The sequence below is a fragment of the Musa acuminata genome, chromosome BXJ3-8 (assembly GCF_036884655.1).
Source record: "Musa acuminata AAA Group cultivar baxijiao chromosome BXJ3-8, Cavendish_Baxijiao_AAA, whole genome shotgun sequence".
Lineage (NCBI taxonomy): Eukaryota > Viridiplantae > Streptophyta > Magnoliopsida > Zingiberales > Musaceae > Musa > Musa acuminata.
The window spans coordinates 48,231,251-48,253,415 of NC_088356.1; the positions used below are offsets into that span (position 1 = coordinate 48,231,251).

The window sequence follows — 22,165 nt, forward strand, 5'->3', positions numbered from 1 at the left end:
ATGAATTTTCTCCAATCAGTATCCGAGACGACATTGACGTAAATGACGAACGCATATAACGCAGGTTCATCTCTTCTTCTGGATACCAAGTTCGGGGGAAAAATTGCGTTCGAGGGCGAATCGAGCCGACAAATGATTAGCTGTTCCTCCCCTCCGGTGGCCTCCGGCCGCGGCCTTCGCCTCCTCGTCGTGCTGTTCCTGCTCTTCACCGGCACGGCCGTCGGATGCTATACTTCCATCTTCAGCTTCGGCGACTCGATCGCGGACACCGGAAATGCGATAAACAGCGGCATCATTGTCGAGTCTGTCCGCCATCTTCCGTACGGCCAGACTTACTTCGGCCACGCCACCGGCCGCTTCTCCGATGGCCGACTTATCGTCGACTTCATAGGTTCTGCACTCTCTCTCTCTCTCTCTCTGTCTCTGCATTAATTGCGTTTGTTCTTGACATGAGCTTTTGGACGGTACTCAATGACTCTCCCCAATTGAACATCGATTTTCTTTGTTTTCTTCTCATCATATATAGTAAAAGGGTATGATTTTTAAGCTTACAAAGATTGGATGTCTGAGATATCAAGCTGTTGGTGAGCGCAGCGGAGGCGATGGGACTGCCGATGCTGCGCCCGTATCTCGCAGGAGGGAACGCCGAGGACTTCCGGTACGGAGCGAATTTTGCCTTCGCAGGAGCCACCGCGCTCAACGCCAGCTTCTTTGAGGACAAGGGATTTCAGTTTTCGCCCATGGAGTACTTCTTGGGTGTTCAACTTGAGTGGTTCAAACAACTACTGCCTATACTCTGCTCCGAATCAAGTGCGTACATTACCTCCAAGCTTTCGAATTTTCTGCCTCGTTTTGTTTTTATCGGATGAGATTGTAGAGTTGGTCAAATGTTCCTCGCATCAATCTCTAGGGAAAATTATTAGATTAAGTAATCTACTGAATAACATAGTAATAAGAAAAAAATACATAAAGACATTAATTGTGGATTCAGCATTGAGTACTAATGAACTCAAACTTGATTGGTTCAACGAACTCTTCCTGTTGCCTTCCTCTATATTGTGTTTTCATATTTCCCTCAAATATGAAGCAAAAAATTCACTTATTCATCATATCATAGTTTTAATTGAATCATTCATGGAGCCTTTTCTGTTTTGAACTGTGCAAAAACTAAACACATTAATTGCTTTCTAACAAGTTTAGCTTTGAACTATGATCTTGATGATAGCACTAAACCTACTCCATGACCTACAGATTTAGGCATCATATAGCTAAGCTGCAGTGACCATATTGCCCCACTTGGCCAAACTTGGTTTGAAACTTTTGCATAAATCTTTGCAAGTATTTATATAATCTCCTTGTGGAATGTTATAAGAAAATTTCTAATTCTTGGAGAGGCAGTGCATGTTACTCCAGTGTTAGATGTTACAAATTTTATATTGATCTCAATGTTTTCTATTTACTGACAGACTCTAAGGACGTATTAAGCAATTCTCTGATCTTAATGGGCGAGATCGGAGGCAATGACTACAATTATGCATTTGCTCAAAAGCAAAGCATACAAGAGATACGAACTTATGTACCAAGTGTTATCGATGCTATTCGTCAGGCAGTCGAGGTAAGTCTACTTATCTTGATATGTTAATATTCTGGCTTCTGTGTGCATTATTTTGGCATTTTGCAAGGTTTCCTAAAAGAATTTGCTCCAGTGTAACACTCATTTTGATTGCTAGGTCTTGATCCAACTTGGGGCTACTACATTGGTTGTTCCAGGGAATTTCCCAATTGGATGTGTACCAGCATATCTTTCAGATTACCAGAGCACAGTAGCTGAAGAATATGACCCACAAACAGGCTGCATAAGCTGGTTGAATGAGCTGTCTGAGTACCACAATAGCATGCTTCTGGATGAACTCAATCAGCTTCGAAAAGTTTATCCACATGCCACAATCATATATGCTGATTATTATGAAGCTGTCCTGAATATACTCCGCTCTCCCCAACAATTTGGTATGCTCTTGTTATATTATCTTGGTACCAAGATAAGTATGTTTTACCTCTCATTATTACATTATTATCACATTTGAATCGGAAACAAAGCTTAGCAACTATATTCAGCCAGTTGTTACTAAAGTACTTTGTTACTTGGAAGTGAGCTTTGTGCCACATATACAAAAGCATCTTGAAGTATTTTGTTTTAATAACTATGACATGCGTGTATAGCATCGAGTCCACACTAGCTTCCTATAATAATTTATTTCCAAAAATAAAAAGAAAAATTACCAATTTATTGAATTCTGGTCCTTTCCGTCAATATAAGGCCCTTGATCTTGCCAGGGATAAAGTAGTTTGCAAATTATGATCGTTATCATGCTAATTTTGAGACTCTAGGTATCAGAGGAACATGCATTCTTGTTGCAAAATTTGTCTCGTCATGCATCATGTGCTTCACTATCGATCCGAAGTAGCTTTCTATTAAGCATGAAACGTGTTACAATATGAGAATTCATAGCTGCAGAAGACCTTAGGGTGGAGCAATGGAACAACTTATTTGTTGGGCTAAGACACCAACTGATGTTACCCAAATATACTACTTCATCTGCGGCATTTTGAGCTAAGATCATCGATGTGGTTTCAGGATTTAAGACACCTCTTGCTGCCTGTTGCGGAAGTGATGGCCTCTACAATTTCAACTGGTCCAAAATGTGTGGTACTCAAATGTCAAAGGTGTGCAGCGATCCATCGGATTCTTTGTCATGGGATGGGATTCACTTTACAGATGCAGCTTACAGCACCATCGCTCTCAGCTTATTGGATGGACCCTACGCTTATCCTTCATTCACTGAAGCATGCACAAACTTTCAGCAGAATGCAGCTCTCTCACAATAGTATGCTGTTTCATCGACCGCTAAGTAGTTTATTAAGGTGTTCTTCACCTTGTTTGCAAGCCAATAAATTGTTATTCCCTCCAAAGCTCAACATTTTGCCCAAAAGGCAAATGTCATAAGTGGCAGCAGCTACAATATCTCAGCCATGTCCTGTCACTACATACTTCATAACATTCTATTACATCTATCAACATAATCTTTTAGATGATTTAGTTATAAACTAGAATTTTGTATTGTATCAGAGCAAGAAAGACAAAGTTCACTATCACCTTTAATAGTTTGATGGTCAAGTTAAGTCTTTTTCTAGTCTAATTTTTCTCACCATCGAATTCAAACTTTTTTTGTGTTGGATTTGAGGGGGAATTTCATGTATCAATTGGAGCTTTTAGATGCTCAGTAGTTGTCTAAACTTTATAATATTTGATTGCATTAGGTCCATGAGATTCTCTCCAATCAAACCATATGTTGCAATTAAGTGGAGTTGGTCATTTGAATATATGAAACCTGTAAACTTGATTAATTGATTAGCAATTAACAGAAAAATGTTTGATATCTTTCATGTTCTCTTTCCCCTGTGTGCAGTTGTTGCCAATCCAAACTACTGAGTATAAAGTGTCTTGTTGAGTACGAAGTATCCTTTTATAGCTTGTCTAAGAGATTATGTACCGATGATTTTTTTCTCCCTTAATATAAATCAAGTTATCATAAATAATGTGTTGTTTTATTTAAGTGATTAACTTTCTTGTTTGTATAATATAATTAATAAAATAATTAAAATTAATTTTTAATCAAGTGTATAAGTTAAGAATTTTATCAATCAATTAAATTATTAATTAATTTATTTCATAATGAGTGATGTGATTTAAAAAATAAATAATTAAATTTTATTTTTGTGTGTGAATCATAAAAATTAAATATTATAATTCTATCTTATATGTGAAATAAAAATAAAAATTAGATTTTTTTTTTATGAAAAAATTTATCTTCTCTTATATAAAGGGTATTCCGAGAATTAAGGAGATCATTTACCTTTCTGTATTATATTTTAAAATATTTAATATTAAAATTAGTATAATTTATATGATGTATAATAATATTTTAATTTCAAAATTTTATGATTAATAAATAGTGATCATTTAATTATGATGTTAGAATAATTAGTTAATTTAATGTTAATAATAGTTTTAATTTCTTTAATTGGATATATTTGTATTTTAAGAAATTATGTGTGAATTTTTATGATTTAATTAGTTTTAAATTTGGAATCATGAATTTAAATTAGTTATTTCATGAAGAAGAATGAATTTAAGATTAATTATTATTTTATAATATTTTAAAGTACTTATAAAAATATTAAAATATAATTTAATAATAGAAGTCAAATTAGAGTTGACCTAAGTTAAGTTTATTAGTCAGCTCGGCCCATATGATTGGGCATGACTCAACACATATATATATATTTAGGTATGGTCTAGCTTGTGGTTAGACATGACCCAATCTGTGTGATTAGGTATGACCCAATGGGTAGGTACAACCTAACACATTTGATCAGACATGACCTAACTTATGTAGATATATACAACTCAACCCATATGATTAGGCATGATCCAACCTATGTGATCAGGTGTGGCTCATCCCATGTGGCCATGTATGTCCTAGCCCATATAGCTAAGTATTGTCTAACCTATCTAGTTAAGTATGATCAAACTCATGTGGCTAGTTATGACTCAGCTCATATGGCAAGCATAACTCAACTTATGTAGTGAGGTACAATGCAACTTATGTGGTCAAACATAACCCAACTAATATAACCAAACATGGTCTAGCTCATATGGCCAAGTACGACCCAGCTCATGTGACCAAGCGTGACCCAATCTATGTAGCTATGCATGACACAACCCGTAAGCTAAGCGTGATTAACTTTAGTGATAAGGCTTAACTCAACTTGTGAGTGAGGCTCAACCTAAGCTGTGAAGTTATGCTCATCTAGTTATGCATCGTCGCCCTTCTATCCAACCTATTGTATCTCAACCTAACATGTAACTTGAGATAGGTATGTGCGATGCATGTAACCTATTCAAGACTCAGGTCAGTTGGTTCGATTTAGGCTAGCACTATATGATATAACCCAGTTTCTTCTTCCTTTATTGGTGTAAGTTCGTTACTTAACTGGATTAGATGAGTTTGCTTGGTTCAAGCTGATTCAAGATGATACCAATCAACTTGATCAGTTGAAGCCCACTAAACCTGATTGAAATTAAATAAATTTAAATTAAATTATGTATGGTTTCAAATTAATCATAAAAATAATTTTTATGATTTTTCAAAGATTCCTATGGTTATTATTATGTTTACATCACCCTAGTAAGAAGATTTAATTTTTTTTAATTAAAAAATAACAATTGTAGAGACATTGATTTGAATTCAAAGATACAAAAAAAAATCTTTATAAATTATGAATAATAAAATAATATATTTTTTAAAATAAATCTGAAATATGACAGATTAAGCCTAAAATTTGCACCATGATTGGAGTACTGCACGATAAAGTTACAGTGATTTCATAATTTAGGATAAGTTTGTGTCGTCTCATTCAAGAACATATTACTACTGCCTTGTAGGAAGACTGTAAATGACATCTCGGCAATCAGTGCTCATAGGAGAAAGGAGGAACTCAGACATCGAATGTGCTTTCTTTATTACAGAACCATCACCTTGTCTTCCTCCTCGACTTCGCCTTGTTCCTTTTGTTGCGATCTCTGCCAACCATGAACATGATCACCACCGCGGCAGCAGCCACACCTACCGTGCAAAGAGTTCCAACACCAGCCAATCTCCACATCGAACAAAAGCCATTGCAGTCATCAGACATCTCCTGCTCCAAGTACTCCCCGACAAGGGCTTCATCTTCTTCGCTGACAACGAAGCTGGACGGCGGAGAGGCCTCCTTCTCTTCCGGTTCCTCAAGATCGGCGGCCGCTGCCGGCGCAATCTCACGTGAAGTCGCTTCTGCATCGTGCCGAATCCACTCCTTTGTTGTTCTCGGGTAGCCTGCAAAGTAGTCGGCATCGATGCTGCAGGTTGGTGGGAAGAAATAAGGTTGCTGGTTTGCATTGAGGAGGCCATTCTCGGTGAGCAACTCCCACTCCTCCAGCTCCATACTGGAGGATTCTGAGGTTTCCTACATAAAAGGAGAGTAGAGATGGATGAAAGAAGAAGATGCATGGCATGATGTTATATATTGTGCAAATGCTGCTACATGGTTGGTATCATTATGCAATGGAAGTCACTGCCAGACCTCTTCATCCTAGAATTCTTGGTGCATGTTTTTGGTTGCAATTATGTGTAAGGAGTGGCCTCCATGCATCTATCTATCTATCTATCTATCTATCTATCTGTACTCACTAAGAAACTTCCTGAAAGGAAATGAGACCACTGTGACATCTACTACTCCTTCATATATATCAACAAATTATTTCTTATTTGTTTCAACACTGGAGTTTCTTGGAAGCTTTCCATTATTTTTGCCATTTCTTTAACAATTGGAATTATGATGACATGATTGTTGTATGAAGACCCACAAATGCTAAACAGAAATGATAGGGAGCAATTCATGTTGAGAAAAAGGCAAAAACAATAATAACAACATAACATTTTATATAATTGCATTAGCACATATATATATTACTAATCAAGATGTTTATGAACAAAGTTCCATGTTGATAAATGCATAAGGCAAATATTTCTAAGAATACATACAAATACAATTTTCATTTACCTACCTTGATCATATCACAGATCATTGATCAAGAAGAATAAATAGGATGATCCCACTTCTCAATAATAATTTGTGGAGCAGAATGAAACATATGGAATAGGACATTGGATTCCTGACATGAATGGATGACCTTAATATAATATGATAATTATGATGAAGAAAAAATTTTGCTATCAACTATAATAAAATAGTTGTTCTTAAAATGAATTTAAATCAAACCAAATCACATTTGACTTAAAACCGATCGATCGATCGATCCGTAACGAGAGTTTGGGTTCCAATTAAACATGATTAGTTCGACAACCTAATCCACAGGGTTTAAACTGAGATCAAAATTTGACATTATTTACGAAAGAACAAAAAAATAAAAAAGAGAGGAGGAAGATGGGAATCTTTTTAATGAAAAAGTCAGCCTAAGAAAAGCTGAAGACAAAACTTTGTTTGGTTGTCTCTGTTGAAAACAACAGCAGGTTGAGCCATCAACTGCCATTTTCATTCTGTGATTGCTTTATTATGCCATTGCAAAAGCGAAAATATGTTCTTAAACTTCAATCTGTCGAGACTAAGTTCTCAAGGTATAAATGTTGACCTCACTACTGTAGGATAAGCACAGGCATTTTTTGATCATGGCAGAGTCATTGTCACCCTTTCCATGACAAGAGATGCTTGTCTATTGGCATAAGTTGCAGAATAAATTAGTCAAAATCCAGACCACATAGCAGGGAATGAATGTTTCACATCAATCAAAAGCAGAAAAGAAAAGGGAAAAGTGGGCTGCCAAAGCCATTAGTTTTTGTACCAACCTGAAATCAGTCAGAAGCCTCATTAGAAGTGACATAGTTTGAGAGGCATTAAGACTTCTTATCTCTACTAGATCAAACAATGTTTGGAATAGAATGTACAAGAAGCTTTGGAATTTGATATGGATTTACTCAAAAGATGCTTCTAATTCTTCTATTATGGGTTTACTTTACATTCTACCTGTTGAGGGTGGTCGATAACCATTTACATTCTTCTATTTGATCGTGTGTCGATCTTCCAATATCGATTAGCTAATTGATGAAAGAAATGTGGCAATGGTGCTCACCAAGAGCCGAACACAATAGGTTCCTCGGTATCAGAATGACTCGTGGGGAGAATATTGTGTTCATTCCTCCAGCAATGGATATTGCCCAATTGCCTCTCAGAATTGCCACTTGCTCTTTGCCTTTTTCTATTGTGCTCGCTTTACTTTTGTGGTCGGCCGAGATAATACAGTGACCGAGCCAAAGCAAATTCTCTCGAGGTTGCCCCACTCGAGCTTCGGAGCCTCTCCAAGTGGCATCCTCTTCTTGGGTACAAATACGATGCTATCCCTCGTCCTCTTCCTCGGTCTCCAAACGAGCTCTCACATGGCTCCGGCACTCGAGGTAGGTCAGCTCAAATTCGTGGTGTCTTGAAAGGATTCATGCACTGAGATGTGCTGTGTTGCACTCGCAGGCCAGATCGCCGGTCACGGAGTTGCAGGTCCGGATGGACTGCGGCGGCTGCGTGCACAAGATCAAGAAGGCAGTGCACAGCGTCCATGGTAATGAATCACGTCGATGGTGAGAGAGAAGAAGGTTTGGGGTGATGGTTGCTGACTCTTGTGTCACTGATCAGGAGTGCATGACATCCACGTAGACTTCGCCCGGCAGAAGCTGACGGTGGTGGGGAGTGCTGATCCGGAGATGGTGGTGAAGGCCATCAAGAAGGCGGGGAAGTTCGCCACCATCTGCTCCCACTCGGAACCAGCTGCCGAGCCCGGCGGGTCCGAGCCGGCGGCCGACGCTGCTGACCAGCCTCCAAGCGAGTCTCCTCCGGAAACACCGGAAGAGCCACCTAAAGATGCTCCCCAAGTGACCCCATCCGCGGATGTCAAAGACGAAGCAGCAGAACCAGAAGGCGCGGCGGAGATCCATATGGTGCATCACTACCCGTACAGCTTCGTCCACAGGGAGCAGTGGAGCCATGACCCCTCGGGCGCGCATGAGATCAGATACGAGGAGCCTTTTGTCATGCACAGCTACGGTATCAGCAGCGGCCATAGGCCGCATCCTTACGTATCGGCTGCACGAGACATGAGGTACGGCAGCGGAGATGGAAGCCAGATTGCCACTATGTTCAGTGACGAGAACCCAAATGCCTGCACCATAATCTGAGGTCGCAGAAGAATGAACGACAAGAACGATTCAGAATCCAAAGACAGCAAAGAAGTTGGCTCAAAACCATGTAAACTAAGAACATATATTAAGCATCGAGGACAAGAAGAGATGCTCAGTTCGTCCTGGAACAAAAAGTATGACGTTATTGGTGAGATAAGAACTAAATTGACTTCATAATAACCAGTAATATATTGAAGCTGGAGGCAGCGATGTGAATTGCTACTGCTCGTGTTGATGAAAGCCGAAGCAAATCTTGCAGCAAAACACTGAGGACATCACAAACTTATCTGAACTAGTCAACAATACATGTATGCATATGGTAATGGATCTATGCAACCTCCACAACCCTGTCTGTCATTGGAATCATGTAAAGTTTCTCTGGAAATATTCGTCACTAAATGGACCTGAAAGCTACTCCAATTATTACAAATCATATAATTATTTGCATTGTCCACAAGCTCCGAATTCTTAAATGTAGTCGGATAGTAGTCAGCAAACTCAAGCAACTGGAGTACTATCTCTGCATCAAACCTAGTGGCCACTTTTCGATATTATGTAGACTACATCCCTTGCAGCTGTGCTTGTGTGGCATGAGTTGCAGTTCTATAAACTCCTACAGCTTGGCTCTTCGAAGTTCCAATTTGGCTATGGTTCCCAGATGAACTTCGTCTGGGCCATCAGCAATCCGCAGAGTCCGAGAAGTAGCCCATAAATGTGCCAGAACAGTGTCCGATGACAAACCAGCAGCACCGTGGACTTGCATTGCAAAGTCCAGCACTTTCAGGGCCATACTTGGTGTGGCTACCTGCGACAAAGATGAGTAGTACCAGTACTTTTATACTTTTGTCATTCCAGATGCAAATTATTCCAAGGTAGCTGTCATCATTCTACCTTGGCCATGGCGATAGTTCCACGAGCTTTCTTGTTCCCAAGTCGATCCAGCTGATCTGCTGCTTCAAAAACCAAGAGTCTCGCTTGCTCCAATTCTACTCGGCACTATGAAAAACAAATGACAAATCTGTAAGATCTTAGGGATGCATCGACAAGGACATTTTATCTCAGATGTCCAAAATGATAGAAAATGGCAATAACAACTTTTTTAACATAGTTTTCACAAAAATAAAAACATAGTTTGTACTGGCTTGGCAAATTGTCAGTCGGATCAAACATTAGCAATGATGATTTTTTTCCATTTCTTAATTATTATTTTTCCCAATGATAATGACAGCATAGGTTGGCACATATCGATCCGACAATTCATTTAGTATTTGGAAGAGCTTACATGTTTTACATATATATAGGATAAAACAAACTTATAAAATCAAATGGACTGGACGGCTGGACCGAAAAAATCAGGAACAGTACCCTGAACTGGTTCGCCATCCAAAACTTGAAAAGCCTGAAAATCACGTAACTTGTTATTTATTAGCAAAGATACTTGAATTTAACCCAAGGGCACTTGAGTCTTTTTATATAAAAAAAGAAAGAGAAGGAAACCATATTATATTCATTACCCTCTCATCCCTTCAATGTGTATGTTTTGTTCCTATCATCCTCTTTCACTATATTAAAGATTATTTTTCTATTTTATATTTTTACATAACCTATAAGTAGATGTCACTTTTCAAAAAGAATTATAAACCTACAACGTGACCAGTTGACCCACCAATTCCACAAATGACCAAGTGATCCAAGACTCAATGCATTGATAATCCGGTTCAGTTATGATAACTGTCGAACAAAGTAACAAGCAATTTGTATGTTTTAGTATAGCACATGAGGCACCACCAGAAACCATTATATCTAACATAATTGCAGGTGAGTGCTTGAACCTAACCTTTGACAAAGACCATTGATGGGCCAAACTGATGGGCAACAAGATGAGTTTTATAATGTTTTGATAATTAAAATGCTGGAAAGTTTATAATAAGCTACTCCCAGAGATCACAAGAGCACGAACATGAGCTACAATTTTGTAATAGGTGACTAAGAAGTATCAACAATAACAAAAAGAATTCTAAATAACAATGTGAATGAGGATTTAATAAATATCGATAGGTTTCAAAATCAAAGTAATACAGTCACTAAATTGAGTGGTGTTTTTGAAGAAGGGGCTTGAAAATCTTATCCTATAGTAAAGGTAGTCCTCTATGACAAATGGCATGCTTAATGAACTCGAGAACCACCAAGGTTAGCAACTAGTTTCGTCCATGTATTGAAGCAAAGGATCCTGCATGGGGATGGCGACAGGTAACACTTAAACAATTGTGATACCCTTTAATCAGGTACGAGACAGAATTTGTGTGCAAAAGATATATCCAAGTCAAATTCTGGTCCAGCTTTGGGTTAGAATAACCTACCTATTGTCATTTCTATCATCAGGCAGGGATGGCAGGGATCAGGTTTTTTTGAGCGACCAGGTCTACCTTATGTACTTAAACCGGGTACACATACCCTTTAATTGGATTTGAAATGAGTTTGGGGAGGAAAGTGTATATCCAAGTTGGGTCAACATTGAGGTTTGGGTACCTAGATAGCTGGTTGGGTTCAGGTTTGGGGTTGGATAAAAATTGCGGATACCCAATCCACTGCCATATAAAATCCTCCTGCACATAATATGAATAAAGTAAATGGACTTTGAATCTACCTATGTTTAATCATCTTGGTGAATTACATGCCCATATGCTTAAAGTACATGCAAGTATGTGACCATAAAGAAAGTATTTTTTTCACATAAAGACACTTGCACTTACATCTTAACAGTGGTCATACTTGTTTCAAGATAAGCAACTTCACAACAATAATCCAGTTAACATCCTTTTTTTATATTTTTGAATTTTCATTCCTCCGGCACAAGATATCATATAACAAATACAATTCTTAACCCAAAAAAGAGTATCAAGGAGAAAGTACCTTGGCAAGATCTGACAAGAAGGATCCCTGCTCAGCTATCAACTTTCCAAAGACTCTCCTTCTGAGTGCTCTGTCAACTGTCATTTGCATACCACGTTCTGCTGCCCCTATGAGTCTCATGCAGTGATGTAATCTGCCAGGACCAAGTCTACCCTGAAAATGTGAAGATGTGAAGATATCATGCAAATGTGAATATTCTGCGACAAATTCATGATGGAATGATGCTTACTTGTGCTATCTCAAATCCCCGGCCTTCCCCAAGCAGGATATTCTTCACTGGCACGCGGACATTTTCAAAAGTTATTTCAGCATGCCCGTGAGGTGCATCATCAAAACCGAAAACTAGTAACGGCCTTCTTATATGCACCCCTGGAGTATTGACATCCACTAAGATCATTGATTGCTGCTTATGCATAGGAGCAGAAAAATCTGTTTTTCCCTACATGGTTTTTTGTTTCAAATATTAAGATACCATAAAAAGAATAATAGTATCATTCTAGTCTTGAACAACATGATAGTGATATCAAAACTTACCATTACTATTAGAACTTTGCACCTAGGATCCATTGCTCCACTTGTCCACCACTTCTTTCCATTTATGATGTAAAAGTCACCTTGCCTATGTCACATTTTTGGAAACATCAGTTCAAAGTTGAAATTTCAAAACACATCATTTCGTGTTAAATACATCTTAAGACAATAGCCAATCAAGAAGATGGAAAGAAAAATGGATGATAAAATTTACGAAAAGCATGGTCTCGGAGCAAGAGAAAGAGATGACCATAAACTTAAAGATAAGTAATGTTTAAGGATAACATGGAAAGCCCATATGAGTATTACTTGCATATATATGTTCCAGGTCATGAATTATATTATAGAATATAGAGGAACACAATCTTTAACCTAGAAGAAGTCACTGAACTGGAAGAAGCTGATAATTGCAGGGCCTAACTACAAGCTATTAGATACTGTATAATTGTTTAGTTTGGAGGCTATTTTTTTCAGTTCTGAGGACAAGAAAGTGATTTGTTGAAAGGATTTTCCATATATTCACTCACTTGTCTAAGGTTGTTGTCAACTACCTTCAATGAATGAAAGTGATTGACCAAAGGGCGCTCCGCAGAGCAGTGGATGATTTCAAAATTCGACAGACTTTTGAATATACAACACGACCTCTTGTGGGCTGTGAATTCACCTACCCTATCTTGAAGTAGATTCCACGATTCTATCCTTCCTGTACCAACCGAACTTTGTGCTTCAACCACATTTGAACTTTTTCCTTAATTCTTACATGTAACAATTGACTATGGTAAAAGCCCAATTAAGCTCCATATATCAATTAGCTAACATATGAAACAAATGGTTAATCCTGCACTATTTTTATCTGTTATGCAGTACTAGATTTACACATAAGAAATAAATAAAAGGTTCTTTTGATACATCTGTTATCGAAGTAGAAATACTATAAAATTTGGAGATCAGATTTGAACACTCAAAGGGTTTTACATATATCTTTTAAGACTGAAAACAACAATATGACCACAGTTGCAGCAGAAGACAGCAAAAGCAAGGAATAACAGGGAGGTATTCTGGTGTAGAAACTCTCTCTCTCTCCACACACACACAACAAGAAAAAGGCAGCATCCACCAAAGCACACCTTTCATTGAAGCAATCTTGTGTAAACAAGAAGTCGTGCTTCTACATTCTGTATAATACTCAACCAACATCCTCTATCACATACTATTAATCGAAAACAAGAATAGATATGATGTACGTCTGTTTTTTCCTGTAAGACATAACACATCTGCTTCAACTTCTTCATTCACTGAATGTCAATATTTTTCCAGACTAATTCATCCTAATAAGATTTTGATGATATACACATTGATTGTAATAAAAATGGAGATGAATGGCTCTTTAACAGAGAATGTAAACTTGCCATGTGGCAATTAACCAAAAGACAATAACAAAGAGAAGCATGTAGCATTAGCTAGAGACAAAAAAAGCCAAGCCCAACAAAGACACTGAGCACTCTGTTGAGGAAAACATGTTCAAACAATAAATAAGCAGTCTGGACAGAAAAAAACTTGCCAGTGAATATTACCTAGTGAGTGAGCATTCAATGTTGGTTGCATCGGAAGATGCAACTTGTGGCTCAGTCATCGCAAATCCAGACCGAATCTTTCCTTCTAGTAGAGGAATTAGCCACTCTATTAGTTGTTCCTTAGTACCGTACCTCAATAAAACCTGAAAAAAGACAATACTGGAACAGAATAAATACCTTGGTCTCTTACCATAGCATTGTCAACCATATTTTGGCTTAGCAAAGTTTTTGATATTGCTAAAATTATTGTTGCCTGCTTATAATACATCTTCCTGTTAAGAAGAAAGGACAGCTGAAGCTGACAGCATTCATTCAGAAATTATGCAAATACTATTATGACACTGCATAATTACCATAAACACTAGATGAGTTTGCTTCTTGGCCTCTTGATTCAGAATACATAATGGACAATTATAGAAAAAGAAATTATGATAAACCATGATGAATTATTATTAGCAAGTTATAAGTTCAAATCAGAGCAAATTATGCTTGATAAGCAAATATTAAGAAAGTATCTCAACATTCACCTTCAAAAATTCAAGATATTTAACAAATTCCAACAACTTAGGTCCCTTCATCAGTCAAGGATTCAACCTTAAATTCATAATTTATCATCTCGATATGCTGATTTGTGATGATGTAAAGGGCGTACCTAGTGCGCTGGCTTGTGATTATATATCATAATTAATTTGATTATTAAGTTGATTATCTGGTATGAGTCATCCGTACTGTGCATGGTTTCTCCATGAAAACAATCTTGCTTTTTCTGTTACCATCATTCGTCAATCTTGGTTTCTCCATGCTAAAGCCATATTGACATGCCTACATTTAGGTATTTCTTGATCATTCTTAGGTCTAATAAATTTCACTGTGACCCTAAATCTTGTAACCTCCAGCCTAACACCTATTTTCTTCATAAACATGGCTACCGTTGGCCACCTAACAGTAAATCATAAATTTTGACTTACACCAGCAGCGTTCTTTAAGATTAAAAGATGTAATGCATAATGTGCTTCATTATACAGTAAAAAATTAGTAACAAAGCAAAAAAGATCCAATAGTATTATATATAAATATATATTACTAATATACATGCAAAAATATGTATGCATATACTGATTAGACTGAAGTAAAATATTCGCACTATAACAAAGGAAAATTTATAAGACTATAGAACGGAAATAACCTGGATGAGTATCACACTACCTCCATATTTCCTGTGTCCGGCGCACCACAGTTGAAAATTTGTGGTGCCCAAATTGAACGGCCCATAATCTCACACAAGTATCCATACTCAAGATTCGAAAGTCCAGCACCTATCAAGTTACTATTCGAAGCTCCAGTAGAAAAATATTTTTCTTCTTCAAGCAGCTTTCTTGCCCTAGCAGCACTATCTAACTGCAAATGCATCAATGTGATATGCAACTGAAACAAAACACTAAATAATCATATGGAAACCAGAAAAGAAGGTATCTAACAATAATAGAAAGCAATAGATCCTGACCACCAAATTGCATCACATTTCTTGAAAATATTCTTAAGAATATTAGTGAAGTAAAAAGATAGAACATAAAGCCTTACGGGAATCCACAAGTTCCAGAGGCCTTCCTGCTTTGCTAACTCTTTCAACTTTTCTTCATCTGGATGAACTGTCCAACGCTGACTTGATTGTGCAAGTCTATAAAATTCACTCTCATTTTGGTATACATGATCTTGCATAAACTTTAACAATTTCTTCCTAAGCTCCAAAACCTTTTGACTAGGCACAGAACATCCCTGCTCCTTCATGGACAGTGAATGGTCATCTTCTAACCTTTGAGTTGCTCCTTGACTCAAAATTCCTGAAGACAGTATGCAAATAAACTTCTACATAATGGCAAGGAATAAATTTAGAGCTAACGGGATACTGGTATGGAATTTTGCAGACTAACAAGAAAGATTCAAGCAAGTGCCTCTATTAAAAATCTATTATTTATTCTAGAATAAGCTATTCAACTGTAATAACTATCACCAACTTTAAGATTAATACGATATATTCATTATAGGAGTAAATATTAATATTCAATAATACCTTAAAATTTTCTATTGCAACAATTATCTATCATACATATGGCACACAAAAAGATCCAAAACAAATTTGCTAGTAGTTTTAAAGAGAACAATGGGTCTAAAGTTGTGCTTCTCTAAACTTCATGCAGATGACATGTTGGACAATGAAACGATGACATGAAAATGACTATTTGAAGAGAGCACCCGTTGGATTTGGAATTAATCTCAAATTCAAAAGCATCTCCCCTTTTGTGATGATTCCCTTGAGAGATGAAGGGCTACTATATATTCTCCCCTTTGTATTGTGTGGTAGAGGACAGTGATAATTAACATAGTAGCAGTGAACACCCAACATTATAGCTTATGGCAAATGACAAACACAACAATAGCACGTCTCCTCTATTTCATATATATAGTCATATGTTTTTTATTTCTCTTCTTTGGCATCCTTCTTGCCAGCCTCCTACATGTCACCTTTCTTCTTTTTCGAAAATAGAATTTATTTATAAGATAGAAAAATCAGTATAACCTTCAAATAATCATTAAAGTCCATACAAACTTAAACGTCTCAATAATATAATTCATGTTCTCCCAAAGCCACATGTGACCATCCTGAAACAAAATCATAGAATATGCAGTATGACAAATTTCCATATTAACATAAGTTCCTTATGACAGTAGGATTCTGGTAGTCAATAATGTCCTATTCATTCATGCAGAGGGAATCATATCAAAATTACCCGGTGGAGGCTGGTCAGGAAGAACAGACTCTCGAGTAATATATGCCCAGGCAGAATCAACTAAGACATTAGCCATCTTTCCAGCATACCGAGCACGCTCTCCACCTGAAGCATTACCCTGTATTTGTTCAAAACTATTACAGACTTATTTTTCAAAATGTCCAAACTTAATGATTTCTGATGCTAATACCAGAGTCCATCTATGATATACTCCTGCATAAATAGATGCACCACGGAACAAAGAAAACGCCATATAGAACTTCCATTCTCGAACTGGCCAGGGCCTTCTCTGAATTTCATCGATTTCAGGTGAGCAAACAAATTAATGATACCTCAAAAAAATGCAATGAAAATCGATGAAGCTACAAGCCTACAACATGTAGAAAAAAACTGTCAAAGTAATGCTTACAGCTGCAGAGCAATATACTGCCAAGTATTCCACCAAGGAAGGAATGCCTTCTGGGATGCCACTAAACTCAAGTCCATATGATTCACATTCTCCCAAAGCCACGTCAACAATATACAGCTGTACAATTATCATCAATAACTTCTGATTTTAATCAATGACATTGTCAAGCTTTGTACCCATTTTGAATCTTTTAAATCCAAAATTTCCAAGTATCCCATATTCCTTAGTGATGACTCAAATGGTTCAGGAAGCTTAAAGAAATATATTGTATTGCTACTTAAAGATTATATATGTCCCTGTCATGTCTAGCTCCCCTGGTTTATATTAGTAGTACAAGATGTGTAAGCCGTTTTGTATCTGTGACAACTGATACTATACAATCTGAGTTAAAACCATTTTCATGAAACATTCGAAGCTCATAAAAGCACAAAATAACAGAGATTTAACAATATAATGTTCGTAACAAGCTACTGACCAAGGCACTGTATGCAACATCACACATTTGGTTCCCTAAAGTTGATAGTTCCCAGTCAAGAATGCCAATCACTTGATCCTGCAAAAAAAGAGGATACTCATTCTTAACCCATTATGCAATTTGTTGAATGCAGCGTGTTTTCTGAACAAAAATGAAACATTGGACAATAAATTGCTAGTTATGAAGCTATATAATATAGACAAACTTTTCATCCTTTGGTTTTTGTTTGTAGAAAAGATCAAGGCATGACATGAAAAATCAGTCTTTCTACTTTATATTGTAGCTACAATGCACGCAAAGTTACACAACTTTTTTAACTCTCTTTAATGCTTTACTATTGATCAGTACATCGACCATACATGAGTTACAATGCTAATTTCATCCCTTATAATTCTGAGATCAGCCCCTTGGTGGCTGGCCCATTATTGGGTTCGACCTACCCCAGAAAGGGCCAATTGAAGACCAGAGAGTCCAAATTTGGTCCTGACACTCTGGTAGCAGTATGATAGATTTGTAGGTCCATATGGACTGTTCCTAGTCCTGAAAGCACTCCTGAGAGAAACTGAAGATTTGGAGGCCAACAGCAAGACCTTGACTTGTAGGGAAGAAACTGAACACAATGCATTGATAAAAGTCAACCCTTGATTTGGAAGGTCGACCAGCACTGTAAAGATTGCAAGCCATGTTACAAGGGATGAAGACAAGGGGTTCATCTAGGGCAGGACAACAGGCAAGGCTTTCGTACAGGTCTAATCCTAATAAATCTAGGACTAAACATACAAATCTGAATATGCATGTGGCCAGTAAACAAATATAAATACTTGATTATTTTATTTCGAGCACAGAAAAAGCTTTCTTCTATCTTCAATTTGGCCTTCCAGAGCAACCTTACTCTGTCAAAGCAAAGGATCCCTAGTTAAAAGGGGTTGTTTAAAATGTTAATGTGTTTATGTGATGTATGTGCACAAGATAAGATTCTTTTTATTACTAATCCCACATTTATTCATGCTGCTCATGTGATTCAATTAAAGCAAGACTTGGCACAATAATAAGGTTGCTCCTATGCAATATAGGAGAACATGATTCCAGTCATGAAAACAACCTCTTTACTTCTAGACCTAAGATTGTGTACATTAACTCTTGTGAGATATCATATTGGCACGAGATTGGTGGATTGGTTTTGCCCTTTCTACTTATAAGTACTTTTATATAGTTATGAATTCTATTTTACATTTATGTGAGCAGATTCATCAGAATTTAACACATGGAAATGCAGTATCTTTCTATAAAACAAGGAAATAAATAAATAAATATCCAGAACAATCATATTTACAACATATATGTGCATAAGGTGGACCGAAACAATATCAGTTAAAATAACAGGGCTCTGTTTACAGCTACCCATAGAATAAAGGATATCATGTTTATCCTTACGAGAACCAAGAGTCATGAAAAGCAAATACCTAAATCTTTCCTCTAGAGGCTTACTTTTCAACTTGTTGATCTAGCATAGTTGTATAAATAAATTGTGATACAAATTGGAATTAAAATGCATATATTCTAGCTGATCAGAAACAAATTTTAAGAACCTTGACAGGGTGAAAAACTAGATTATCGATTCGATAGTCTCCATGAACAAGCCCAGTTCCTGATGCTCCTAAAGAATCTTCAGCAGGGATATTTTCTCTGAGCCAAACAACCAGATCAAGCATTTTAGGATTTCGATCAGGTTTCCCTTGACCAGTTGAAGCGAGATACTGTTTTCCCCATCTTTCCACCTAACAGACAAAAACATCATCAAAGCATAAATAAGGTTTTACATCTTTCCTCATTTTTACAGTTATGTAGTTCAATCTAACAATAAACTTCATTAATCTTAGAAGGGAAAGATACCAAACATAACAATCTCTCAAGAACAGAAAAATGAACAGAGTTGTTAGAACCATGGAGCAGTAAGAGGTCCTCAAGGCACCAAGCCAAAATCTTAGGCCTGCAACTAAGTTAGCAGGTTGGAACAACTATGATGTTATAGTATGTATTGCAGCTTCTGTCACAGGTAGTATCCAGCATGACAAGTGGTTCTGATTCATATCAAATTGAACTTGAAAAGCTTAACATCTTTAGAACATAACTTAGTGCTTTGTAATGTAAAGCTAACAACTGTTGTACGAGCAAGCATATCATTCTGAGAAATAACGACACCTTGAGGGAAAAATAAAAAGAATTCCTGCACAACATGCAGACTAGCTTATCTTGTAGAAACTTTTCTTGAATGCTCAAGGATCTGGTTTAGTATTAGTTCCATATTCAAGCTATTTAAACCAGCCAAATGACATCACCTGTCTCTTGCAATAGTTGTCTCTCCTGCCAAACTTTTGCAACCCAATCGAATCCACATCAACTTTGTGTAAAGAAGCTAGAGTTTTCGCAGTAGCTTGATATATAACCTTCCTCCTTTCTGGGCTCAGTCCCTGAACATGAATAGTTGCAGATTGATATAAAAATTCAAAAATAAGGCAACTCACGAAATGCTAAAGATAAAGATAGATGGTGCTTTTCGAATTTTCTCCCCAAATCGAAACATCGAAGAAGATCATCATGTGCAAGCCTGCAACCATTCTTGGAAGCAGTTTAGACTTAAATTCACAAGATACTGCTTGCACAACCCAGGTGTTCCATTCATATGTGATGCATACATGAAACAGTTAAAATTATTTTTTTCCCTCAGAAAATATTTGAAAGTGACAGATAATTATGTGAACTACACATTAAGCAACAATAGAAAGTTAACCTACTGGTAACTTATTATCCATGAAAATCCGTCCCTCCAAGTACTCCATAATGTAGAAAGATGTACCAATTATGCTTGTATCATTGCACAAGCAGAAAACCTTTGGAACAGGAACATCTGTGTGCACACCTAAAGCCTTGAGAACCTGTACAGAAGCAAAAACAAAGACTGATGAAAATCAATTGGGTGATCCTCCAAAACACAAAAAAAGAACAGCCAACTAACAAATGGCCATTCAATGCATGGCACTAGAACATATTGCTAAAAGTAAAACTTTCCAAGTTAAAAGTAAACACTCAAAGATATCATTGTCCAGTTCATCCAAAAGCCCACACACTTAGCAACTATCTCTTAAATATGATGCACAAAAATACCTAGCCATTAACATGGACAAAGTTTGGAAATAAGTAAGGTCTTGCAGCAGTGACATTGTGTTCTGACTATAAAATCCAGGAAACAACTTGAAAAAGCAGGAAGAGCATTAGAAGAAATCATTTTAGATAAACAGCTCTTAAAACAATTTGTTTCCTAAGAGTAAATGACTCTTAGAGACATGTGAGCATATCTATTTACAAGAAATATTTGAATAAACAACTTCCACTCAAATAATTAATTAGCCATAACCAAGATTTATCCAAATTGGACCATTCAATCTTGTACGGAAAGAAAAAGAAAAACCAAAACACATGCATTGGAAGCTAAAAAATCATCCTGTGTGTGATTTACAACTATTCAAACGTTTCTTCATGCTCATAGAGCTTCCGTAAAGTACAGGCATAATAGGCGGATCAAACCAGCCTGCGAGAATTTGTTTCCTTCCTTTTTCTTTCTTCTCTAACTATCAAATAAAGAAGCACAAAAAGTCAATATTATGAACATATTAACCCTAAAAGTCAAATCTACCCTCTTTCAAAAAATTCCAGAAATAAACCGTCAGACAGACGAACTCTCTTCATAAATCGCACTCGTCCAATTCATGAAGCAAGATTCTTCTTTTCCAAAAATCAGACATTTTAAAAGCCCAATTGCTCTTGCACGCCCATGCCAACATATCCTATAAATCTTACAACGAAACGTAAGCATAAACGAGCAGATCGCATTCATCCCGAAGGCAAAGTTCGCTCCTTTCCTACTAATATTTAGTAATAACAGATCTACCTATTTAACCAACAAACGAAGCAGAAGGAAAGCTATACCTGAAATTCCCTCTCGACGGCATGGGCGGACTCGAGGAGAGCACCAGGAGGCTTCTTTCTCAGAACATAGCGCTTGACGACGCCGGGGGATCCATGGGAAGCGACCTCCAAACAGAAGGTCGGATTGGATTGGCCATAGCCGAACTGGGAGACGCTGAACTTAGCCGGCGCTGCGGGTAAGCCCGCCACGTTGGCGGCGGCATAGCGGAGAAGGGCCGCCTCGTCGAATCGGTGCGCCGGCTGCACCGACCGGAGGAGATCCGACGTCGAGAAGGCCATCGCGACGTAGCAATCGAGAAGCTCGAGGGATTCCGGGGAGGGTAAGCGGGAGCACGGCCACCGAGGTGCGTCACGTTCTTTGGTATGCGATCGTGAAATTTAATGGGGACAAATTAAAGGCACTGACAAGCTGCCGCGTGGGCTTCTCTCTAGCGACAAGCTGTAATATAATATATATATATATTAAATATATATATATTAAATATATATATATATATATTACCGTCATTGTTGACCTCGAGTTATATGGAAATACCATCGTATCCATAATAGTCATCATCCATAACCCACATACGAGGATCGTCATTACCGTCATTGTTGACCTCGCCAGCCCTATCCCTACATGCCTCACCAGCAACCCT

At 37.4% G+C, this 22,165-nt stretch overlaps 3 protein-coding genes across 3 annotated transcripts; 2 read left to right on the top strand and 1 right to left on the bottom strand.

Annotated features, from left to right (window-relative positions):
- The first annotated feature begins 27 nt into the window (after positions 1 to 27).
- On the top strand, positions 28 to 3,090 carry LOC135644471 (GDSL esterase/lipase At1g28570-like). Its single transcript, XM_065162057.1, has 5 exons — positions 28 to 391; positions 595 to 810; positions 1,467 to 1,615; positions 1,731 to 2,007; positions 2,636 to 3,090. The coding sequence occupies exons 1-5, from the start codon at positions 43 to 45 to the stop codon at positions 2,884 to 2,886; spliced, it is 1,242 nt and encodes a 413-aa protein (XP_065018129.1). The 5' UTR covers positions 28 to 42; the 3' UTR covers positions 2,887 to 3,090.
- Positions 3,091 to 8,014: 4,924 nt separating this feature from the next.
- LOC103996455 (heavy metal-associated isoprenylated plant protein 6-like) lies at positions 8,015 to 9,062 on the top strand. The gene is made up of 3 exons (XM_009417378.3): positions 8,015 to 8,072; positions 8,143 to 8,230; positions 8,305 to 9,062. Exons 1-3 carry the CDS (start codon positions 8,055 to 8,057, stop codon positions 8,841 to 8,843), a joined length of 645 nt encoding a protein of 214 aa, XP_009415653.3. The 5' UTR covers positions 8,015 to 8,054; the 3' UTR covers positions 8,844 to 9,062.
- A 37-nt stretch (positions 9,063 to 9,099) lies between these two features.
- LOC103995889 (probable acyl-CoA dehydrogenase IBR3) lies at positions 9,100 to 21,896 on the bottom strand. Its single transcript, XM_009416622.3, has 16 exons — positions 21,525 to 21,896; positions 20,333 to 20,473; positions 19,877 to 20,008; positions 19,127 to 19,315; positions 17,538 to 17,615; positions 17,063 to 17,179; positions 16,844 to 16,942; positions 16,654 to 16,771; positions 15,446 to 15,705; positions 15,071 to 15,262; positions 13,865 to 14,007; positions 12,294 to 12,378; positions 11,989 to 12,198; positions 11,760 to 11,912; positions 9,738 to 9,842; positions 9,100 to 9,651 (listed from the first exon to the last, which is right to left on the bottom strand). Exons 1-16 carry the CDS (start codon positions 21,801 to 21,803, stop codon positions 9,460 to 9,462), a joined length of 2,493 nt encoding a protein of 830 aa, XP_009414897.2. The 5' UTR covers positions 21,804 to 21,896; the 3' UTR covers positions 9,100 to 9,459.
- Positions 21,897 to 22,165: the final 269 nt, after the last annotated feature.